The sequence below is a fragment of the Calypte anna genome, chromosome 1, assembly GCF_003957555.1.
Source record: "Calypte anna isolate BGI_N300 chromosome 1, bCalAnn1_v1.p, whole genome shotgun sequence".
NCBI lineage: Eukaryota > Metazoa > Chordata > Aves > Apodiformes > Trochilidae > Calypte > Calypte anna.
This window is the reverse complement of record NC_044244.1, coordinates 184083721-184093627: the sequence shown is the minus strand read 5'-3', so window position 1 is coordinate 184093627 and position 9907 is coordinate 184083721. Positions and strand designations below refer to the sequence as shown.

The 9907-nt window shown below is 38.5% G+C and overlaps 1 protein-coding gene across 1 annotated transcript; it reads right to left on the bottom strand.

Annotated features, from left to right (window-relative positions):
* Positions 1-982: 982 nt before the first annotated feature.
* Positions 983-8806, bottom strand: LOC103534500 (collagenase 3). Its single transcript, XM_008500469.2, has 10 exons — positions 8661-8806; positions 8321-8562; positions 7005-7153; positions 6794-6919; positions 5869-6030; positions 5043-5160; positions 4335-4468; positions 3535-3694; positions 2499-2602; positions 983-1928 (listed from the first exon to the last, which is right to left on the bottom strand). Exons 1-10 carry the CDS (start codon positions 8781-8783, stop codon positions 1828-1830), a joined length of 1419 nt encoding a protein of 472 aa, XP_008498691.2. The 5' UTR covers positions 8784-8806; the 3' UTR covers positions 983-1827.
* Positions 8807-9907: the final 1101 nt, after the last annotated feature.

The window sequence follows — 9907 nt, the reverse complement described above, 5'->3', positions numbered from 1 at the left end:
TGAGGGGCCCAGAACTGGACACAGTACTCGAGGTGTGGCCTCACCAGGGCTGAGTATAGGGGCAGAATCACTTCCCTGGACCTCCTTGGCCATGCTGTTCCTGATACAGGCCAGGATGCCACTGGCCTTCTTGGCCACCTGGGCACACTGCTGGCTCATGTTCAGCTTCCTGCCAATCCAAACTCCAAGGTCCCTTTCTGCCTGGCTGCTCTCAGCCACTCTGTCCCCAGCCTGTACTGCTGCATGAGGTTGTTGTGGCCAAAGTGCAGGACCCGGCACTTGGCTGTGTTAAACCTCATCCCATTGGAATCAGCCCAACTCTCCAGTCTGTCCAGGTCCCTCTGCAGAGCCCTCCTGCCTTCCAGTTGATCCACACTCCCCCCAGGCTTAGTGTCATCTGCAAACTTGCTGATGATGGACTCAATCCCCTCATCTAAATCATCAATAAAGATATTTAACAGACCTGGGCCCAACGCTGATCCCTGGGGGACACCACTGGTGACCGGCCGCCAATTGGATCAGCACCATTCAGCACCACTCTCTGGGCCCGGCCCTCCAGCCAGTTCCTAACCCAGCACAGAGTGCTCCTGTCCAAGCTGTGGGCTGACAGCTTCTTCAGGAGTATGCTGTGGGAGACGGTGTTAATTCATAGAGAATTGTACTTTTTCTCCTAACAGCTTTATCAATATTATGTCAACTTTAAATTTCTCCACTTGTAAAGTTTTTTTCACGTCTAGTTCCTTGCATTTCCTTTAGGAATATTAAGAGACAGAATTCATTATTTCACAATGTTTATTTAAATTTTTTTAAAGTACAAAATAATCACAGTCCCACATCATTTAAATTGTTTAAAAAAAAACACAAAAACATTTGTTTTTTCAGTATCTGACCTTGTATGAAAACAATTGCTATAAGTATTCAAAGAGCAACCAACGTAATAAAAAGGCAAACTTTTGAATACTTCCATTTGAATGTTTAGGATCTCTGCTGGCACATAAAGCCTCCATAAATGTCACTTGACTTAAACTCCTTCAGTTTACAGCAGCTGAAAAGCTTTGTGCAAGGTTTCAATCTGTGTGATTCCCTTGTTGATGCAGCTATGGTCTGGTTTTCCCAGTGTCATTCCAGCTGATGATTCTGGAGGGAACATTTCCTTCTCTTGCTTTTCTGTCTACTTTGGAATAACACCTCATTGCTTCTATAACTTCTGCTCATTCCAGACATGGCAGAGACATCCATTTCCAAGGGGACATTCCCATTCAAAAGGGGATACATTCAAATACCTTTGAATTCTCTAACTTCAGTGTTCCATTCTGGTGTTACCCAGCTTAGGGTGTCACCATAAGGTCCTGACTCAGTCATTACACAACTGATTCCCAGTACATTAACAGGAATTTCATTAAAAAATCCGAATGATTTGTTTGAAAATTTGGCACTCCTGAGTTTATTACATCTATTTCTAGGAGAATGCTAGGAGGTCCTTGAAAGATGCTGGAGATGCTCAGATTACTGGGAATTATTAGTGCTCATGATCATGTAGGTTGTATCCAGCATTTCATTTTAATATTACCTATGAAATGATGTAACTTCTAATTATGTAATGCCCCCCTAAAATGCTAATAATTTCTTTTCTTCTTTCCTATTAAGTTAATCAGTCTCAGACTGACATAGAGCTATGAAGTTCCATATATACAGTATACATTTGGTGGTAGGTAGGCAGTGCTTGTTCACAGAACCTTGCTGTCCACTAATAAATCTATATGACCATATTTCTATTTCCATGTACTATAGCTGCTCTGCAGCCTATGACATGGCTCTCAACTGCAATTAGCACCAAAATAGTGAGTTAGTATGCAGGACACGGACAATTCTTCTGCTCCAGATGCTGTATTCAAACTGCAGAGGCCCATTGAAGAAGTAGAGATAATCTAAAGGAAAGGAAAGTTAAATTAACTCTGAGAAAACTGCTCTGTTATATCAAAATTATCCTTCAAATAAAAATATCTTCTTTTTTAAAAAATTTTTTAATAATTCTTTTAAATGCGATGTTCAAAGATTGTCATTCCACTTGCCAGACCTAGATCTGTGTTTTGAAATAACTGATATTTTAATTTAGTGGCAAGCTCTGCATTTCATTATTATACTGCACTTGCCTATTAGTGTTTAAGGCTCTGACTTGGAACCATTCCTAGAAGAGCTGGATAGGAATGGGCACCATTTGAAGGAATGGACACATTATAATACTTCTGTATTAAGCATGTCACTTTAGGTTCCCTAACCAAGGAAGCAGGTTGCTTTTGGCTTCTCATATTTGTATCTACACAGATTTATAAGAGTACCTTGGCCAGAGGACAGTTTAGAAACCCAATTCAGTCAAGAACAGAAGTGTTTATGTGAAAAAAAATCAAAATTCCAAATTACAGAATATCCCACAGGACGCTAATCTCAAGTTTCACTGACAACTAATTGTAATAAAGTTTCAGTATCAGATTATATACCATTTCTTTGATAGACTGCATCCACTCTATCACCAATTCCTGCAAATTCATCCTCTATCAGCCTGGGGTAGCCTGCATCCATAACATCCGCCTCTTCATCATAACTGTATTAAACACAAAATAAAATAAAAAAGCAGATGATTTAAACAGCCTAGGAGTGTGGTCTATGCCCTTTGAAGTTACCCACGTCAGAAGTAGCCAGCAGCCTTCAGGTAACTTACATCTAAGTGCAATAATGAAACTCTGGGCCAGAACCATGGCACCCTTCCCCCAGGACTACAAGCTCAATAAACACAAAACAAATAAAGCTGCTATTTCAGATCTAAGCTATAAAATATATATAGTCTGGAGATGATTGTATTTGGATGTACTGGCATTCCAAGCCTCCTCTGAGGCTGCTTGGTAGAGATACTGGGAAGGGATGGGAACCTCTGAGTCACACATCAGACCTGGCTGGAACCCCCATCCATGGACGTCAGGAAGCAGCCATCACAGAGTGAGAGGTATTTCTTATTGTCACAGCACTGAGACCATTTTGTGTCACCCAAGTGACTAAAAGAAGCAAGATGGGAATTTAGTCTAGGAGACATGACCATATTTCTGGAGAGGGTGATCAGCCATTGGAATGTGCTGCCCAGGGAAGTAGTGGATTCTCCGTGCCTGGAGATATTTCCAAAGAGCCTGGATGTGGCACTCAGTGCCATGGGCTGGGAACCACGGGGGGAGTGGATCAAGGGTTGGACTTGGTGATCTCTGAGGTCCCTTCCAACCCAGCCAATTCTATGATTCTATGATTCTATGATATTACAAATTGTCCTAGATTAGGTCACTAAATCTTTCACTCTTTCAGCCCACATGTGCCCACATTATAGAAGCATGGTATATAGCTTTATGGCATATCCTATACAGCTGTAGCACCAGTGAAAACCACAGTCAAGTGCTTTTTTAGAAACAATGTGCTGATCTGAAACTTCTGGACAGGTTCTGACTAGGTTCTGACCACTGAAAAGAAGCAACCAGTCTGTCTCCAGCTTACCTCCAGTACTTATTTCCAGTAAAAAAAAGAGTCTTGCCAGTGTCCTTAATATGGACAGCTGCATCTATTCTTTTCATTTCCTTTGGGAACCCCATTTCATATATCTTTTTTGGAAAGTCTTCAACTATGTCGTAGCCATTCAAAGCCCAGACTTTCTTTCCTAAAAATAAGAACAAAGTATGTGTCAGTCTTTTGTGAAGTTTCAGATTCCAGAGCAGAATAAAATAAGGATGACAACATCTTTATTTTCCTATAATTTACAGATTCTTAGGTCAGATACTCAGCAGGTATTAAACTGTTTATACTAACTCTGATCCTACCAATGGTAGGACTAGGGATACAAATTGGAGCATAGGTTAGGTAAACATAAGAAAAATATAGATAAACATAAGAAAAAGCTTTTTCACCATGAGGGTGACAAAACTCTGGCACAGGCTGCCAGTGAGGTTGTGGAGTCTCCTTTTCTGCAGACATTCAAAACCCACCTGGACACCCTCCTGTGTGACCTACACAAGGTGATCCTCTGGCAGGGGAGGTGGACTTGATGATATGTCAAGGTCCCTTCCAACCCCTAACACTCTGATTTCTGTGATTTCTGTGGTCCTAGGCATCTGAACTTAACAGTACATCTCCTAATTAACTGAAAACTGAGTAGATATTTATACAGCAAAATCAACAGATAATTGTTTTTGAGCAAAGAAGGTAGGAGATTTAGTTCTTCAATTGATGACCTTTGTATCACACACTAAGCATGAGTAACTATGTAGATATTTCTGCCACCAGCAGGATTTAAAACTCACCCTTAAACATGTACACAAGATCTTTGACAGGGTTTTCATAAGCTGCATCTATTTTATTTGGAAGCTCTGGCCAAAATGATTTAAGTAACACCAGTTCTGCCTCAACCATCTGAGGGTGCAGTCGCCAGAAAAACCTAGTTCAGAAAAAAGAAAATATATCTTAGGGTTCTTGGCATACTAGAGAATAGCAATATTTTTGATGTGGTATAGTACAAACTAGTTAATGAAGAATTAACGTTTTTCACAGTGCAGAATTTTCAATACACAGAGCCCTTGATAGACCCTTCCTTTCCTCACAGACATCAAGCTGCAGACCATTTCTGTCACTCACACAGTTATCATCTCAAACAACATCAGATATTTTTTTTTCATTTAGAAGAGAAGAAACAGTACTACCCTATGAAGAAACAGTACTACTCTATGTAAGGCTTCTGAATAAATATTAGTAGATCTATGCATGCTGAAGAGAGCCTTGTGGAATGAAAAATGTGTACACAGTTTTCAGCTCTAACACCTTTGCTTCATATTACTAGGAAGTCAAGTCTGCAACCGTGTTATAAATCCTGACTAAAAAAATCTATGATATATTTTATTAGAATCATCTTTGGTGATTTGTGATTTTTAAAGTTTATTTTCACTTAAACAAAATATGAAATGCTGTTTTCACTTGGTCAGTACACACCATCCATGATACAGCTGTCTCTTTACCTGTCCTTGAAGACCAGCATTTCCCCACGAAGTTCTGTTACTGCATCAAGTGATAAATCAGGATCACATTTTTCTGGTGTTTTGGGATGTTTGGGGTTGGGGTCTTTGTCTCCAGCACCTGGAATCATATAGTATGGTCTAAGTTTGACAGTGTTCATTTCTTTCTATGGATTGTTGAATAGGTTATAGAAGAGGTCCCAAAGAACATGATGAATACAAGTAAAAGGGGCAAACCATTTGTACTTGAAAAAGTCTGTGCTCTCTTTCTCTCCTTTTGCCAAATACATTAATGTGGTGTGGAAGTGAGTTGTGCTGCAAAAATGTGAAAGACTTGCCTTCTTTATTCCAAGTTTTCAAGGTCACCTAAAAGTTTTAATTTTCCTATGATAAAACTTGGGTATCTCTTTAGACTTTTACCTTGCCTTTTGAGGCTTGTTAAAAGTATGAGGACTCTGCTTCCCAATACCCACCACCAAAAGAGACAGCAGTGTGACCAACTACTCTACTCTGCAGTGTTATTTGCACTTTTTGTAATTTTTTTTTCCCTCTGAACTCTTAAACTTAAGCATCTTGTCCTGAAGTCTGGTTGCTAAGAATTCAGTGAATTGGTCTTAACCAGTCATGACTTTTGCAACTAAAAATTTGCAGCTCTTTAGTAACTATGCAGTGCATCAAGAACAGCTTGTAGTAACACCAGAAATACACATTACAAATATATATATAAATTTATCAGAATATTACAATATTTTTATAATTATTTTAGTAACATTATACATTATATATATGCAAGCCTATGGTTTAATATACATATATTATACAGACTTACCATAGAGCTCTTGGATTCCTTGCACATCATCATCAGGAAGTACAAAACCAGTTTTTCCAGTGTATGTGTAAATTGGAAACATCAGAGCTCCAGGGTCTCTGGAGTGTTCAAGTCCCAATGAATGACCAAATTCATGGGCAGCAACAAGAAACAGGTTATACCCTACAAAAAAACCCACAGTGAAAGTAAACGTATAGCTCCTTTTATCAACAAAGTGGACTTGAACTAATCAACTAACCTTAATGTTGTGCTTTAACATATGGGACAATGAAGGGGACAACTGGATTAATGGAAAAAGGATGGAGAATCTGTTGCCTCTTTCAAATTGCCATGAGTTCTAAGAAGGACCTTATTAAATACCTCATATGCTGATGTTCAATCTAAATCTTATTTGATGTTGTTGCTCTATACGCAGATTTAGATTTATTGATTTTTTTTAGTAGCACTAAAAAGCTCTGGGGTGAAATCTTAGTTCTAATCAAATCAGAACATTTTTGCCAGGAATTTGTTTCCAGTTGACAGTGGTTTGTTCTATCTCTTCCATATTGTTCTCTGCCTCTAATATGTGAAGTGAATAATGTTCAAACTAGATGTAAGTAGCTGATCTGCAGCTAAGCATATGTGTTTTCTCCAGGCTTCAGTAAGGTACTTCCCATCAATCTGTGATCAGAACTAGCTGCTGTTAAGCTCAGTGAAATGCTAAAATGACAAAAGTCCTTATTTATGGCATTTTTTTGATAACTACCCTTCCAAGGTATATAAATTAAAATTTATGGTTGGAGATCAAACCCAACTTCCTATTAGTAGGCAGTGAAGATAATGACTAATGAAAAACAAACAGGCAAAACAAACTGATTACAGATACCAAACAGGATGGAACTGTCCATTTACCACCTTTTCAAAGAATCTCAGGAACTTCTGTTACCTCTAGAATCATCTGACCAAGCCTCATCATCATCAAAATGGGCATCACCTCCATAGTCTGGACCAGGGGGGAAAGCATGAGCCAGTAATCCAGAAGGTCCATCAAAGGGGTAAAAGTCACCATGCTCTACAAAACAACATTCAAAACTATGAAATCAATATATCATTTTAGTGGCAGAGAGGTGATGTAAAAATAATTGGTTCTGTGTTACCTTTAGTGCCAAAGGAGATCATGATATCAGCTATACCACTTCGTATTCTCGTGAAGTTAAGAGGTGTCACATCAGACCAGACTTTGAATGCTTTCTTAAAAGCTCTGTCTACTTCAGCACGTCTCAAATCTGAAGTGTAGTTCATAATTCTATCAAACAGATTAGTATCTCCAGTTAGATTGTGTGAATTACAGAAAAAGTGCAATATATTTTTATTAGACTCTGTATCTCATTAAAATATTTTGCTTTTTTCCTTCCTATGTTCTTATCTAAAGCCAGAGATTAGCAGCTGCATACAGTATTTAAAAAATTAACCATTTCTACTTTGATTAAAATCATCTGGAGGCATCTTAAATGATCCAACAGCTTTCTGCAACTAGTTTTGTATGCATCAGAAGACATAGAAAATTATATGATAAATTATATGATAAATTATATGATAAAATTATAGATATTCTATATTAAGTCAAATCATATAATTAACTTCAAACTTGTTTTATACCATATATATTATCTCACGATCCTCACTTCCTGAAAGACTAAAAGCTCAAAAGAGCTTTTTATATGCTAGATTAATCCATATTAAAGTAATATTTATCACCAGATACTGAACTGATACAAGTTCAGCAACATTATACTGGAATCTGCGAATGGAACTCAGGTTGCAGATGGTTAACACCCCTTATAGATGACCTTGTGTTATTAAGGGAAGAGGAATTACATGTAACCTTTTAGTGTGGTAGTTTCCCAAGGTCAACTTTCTGAGTGGTGCAGGGATTTGTCTGACCAGGCATAGGTATCTACACCTGGACTGTGAAATGGAAGAGGGACAAGGGTGAGTTCCTGCTCTCACAGCCATATTGCAGACTGGTTTGCATCTACACTGCTTTGTCCAGGACAAGTCCTATATGAAGCAGACACTAAACCAGACCCAAAGCAGAGGTGAATCACTGAGAGATTAAGAGCTGTGATGATCAGTGGTGAGGTACCTGATGTTAGTCCCTACCCCTCTTTCATTTGGCACCACGAATGTACCCAGAGTATCTACTTGGAGGCCAGCTGAGGAGTTAGTGGCTTACACCACACCAGCTTTCCTCCATGCTACTGTGCAATTGAAAATAAACTCATTTACTTCCGTGAGCTGCAGGGCTGGGGAACCTTTCCAAAAATGGGGCTGTGCCGATTTCAAACTGCAACATGAATTTTGTCAAACTCAAGTAAATCCTTTTCTAGTCAATCTCATATATTGACCAACCTATGGGAAGAGCTATCTGGAAAGAAGTCAGGAACAGTAACAAAGTTCAAAATGCATTTACCTGTATGTCAAATTAGTTTTCGACCATTTGAGTTTTCTAGGAAAAAAGTTATATTCCCCCACATCTGGGACACCGCATCTTGGTTTCCGCATCAGCTCGTATGTTTCAACATCTAATTTGCCTGTCACCTCCAAGCCAAAAAACTCTTGCATTTCTCTTAGTTTTGATGCCATTGTATTGACACTTTTCTTCATTACCCCAGCAGGATTCGGACGGAGATCATAGTGAGTCCTGAGATAACGCTAAGGGGAAAAGAAGTAATAAACCCAGTTTCAAAACAGTTGCAACTACAGAGCTTACTTTTTTATAAAACATGCAAATTAATGATTTTATACTGTACCTCTGCAAACTGAAGGTCTTTCTCTGTGAATTCATGGCTGTCTTCAAGGGGAATGGGGATTGTCAGGCAAAATGACAAACCCAACAAAAACAAAAAGGCAGCTGAAAGCCTTGATTGTATCATGTTGGATTTGTGAAGTCTGAAGCCCTGATGTTTCAGAGAGCAGTTACCTTTACTTTTATAGTCCCAGCCCAGTGAGTCACCACTCAGGGACAAGTTAGAACTTCCTTGTTGCTGCAAGTAAACATGCTTAGACGGCTACTTTTTCTCTCCTCCCCAACACAGTGGTTTAGGCATCTGCTGTCCCACTGAGAGCTCTGAAACTGTATCCTCGTATAAACACAGTCTCTGAATATTGACATAAGTTGTGGGAAGAAATGGGCAGAAGGAAACCACATTTTATGATTATTTTGCAATGACTTATGATGGCAATAACTGGCAATAACTTAGCAATAACATCCTCTTCTCTGCTAGAAAAATTGCCGTTCTACTATTTGACAGACAATAAAAATACATGACAAACTTCATTATTTTTTATATAAACTCAGCAACATTTCAGTAGTTACACTAGTTTAACAGTCATTTTTAACAGCTGGGAAAGATCACACATGTCAATTGCTACTAAATGTTACCTTGGCTGATAGGAAACTATATAATGGAGGAGTATTCAATAGTATATTAAATTTCTTGTTTCTGTAAAAAGATATAACTCTAAGGTATTCACACAAAATTTACTTCAGAGATTCTTAAAGTGACTTTAAAGTGACTTTCAAAATAATTTGCTGCTTGAGATGTTCATAAAAACAAAAATACTAAATATCAGAAAATAGTTTTGAATATGTGTTTTTTAGTAAAGCAGGTCATGTCAAATAACTAGTTCATACAATCTGCCTTCCCTAAAAAACATTAATGTAATTTACTTTTTGAGACAATCTCAGCCATAGCTTAATAAAATAGCTACTACTCTGAGACAATCAACTAGCTACATGAATCTGTGTGTCTAGAATGACAGAAATACGTGATTTTGACTTACAAGGTGGATAATAGGATAAATCTGGCATTACCACAGACACGGACATTATTATACTTCAAAGCCTCAAGATTATTTCTATCTCCTTAGGGTCCCTCCAATCTCAGCAGCTGCTAAGATTTGTATCATGTCACAAGCCCACACGTGTGGGTCCCAGGGTAGGTGCTGTTTTGGCTGAATACATCTTCCCCCTTCATGAAGTCTGTTCCTGTATGGA

What these genes read in the sequence shown, in the direction of transcription:
- LOC103534500 (XM_008500469.2), bottom strand. Translation starts at nt 8,783, where the DNA reads ATGATACAATCAAGGCTTTCAGCTGCCTTTTTGTTTTTGTTGGGTTTG. An exon ending in GATCTCCTTTGGCACTAAAG is followed by an intron (nt 6,920 to 7,004) that starts GTAACACAGAAC and finishes GTTGTTTTGTAG; the next exon opens with AGCATGGTGACTTTTACCCC. An exon ending in AGGAATCCAAGAGCTCTATG is followed by an intron (nt 5,161 to 5,868) that starts GTAAGTCTGTAT and finishes ATATGATTCCAG; the next exon opens with GTGCTGGAGACAAAGACCCC.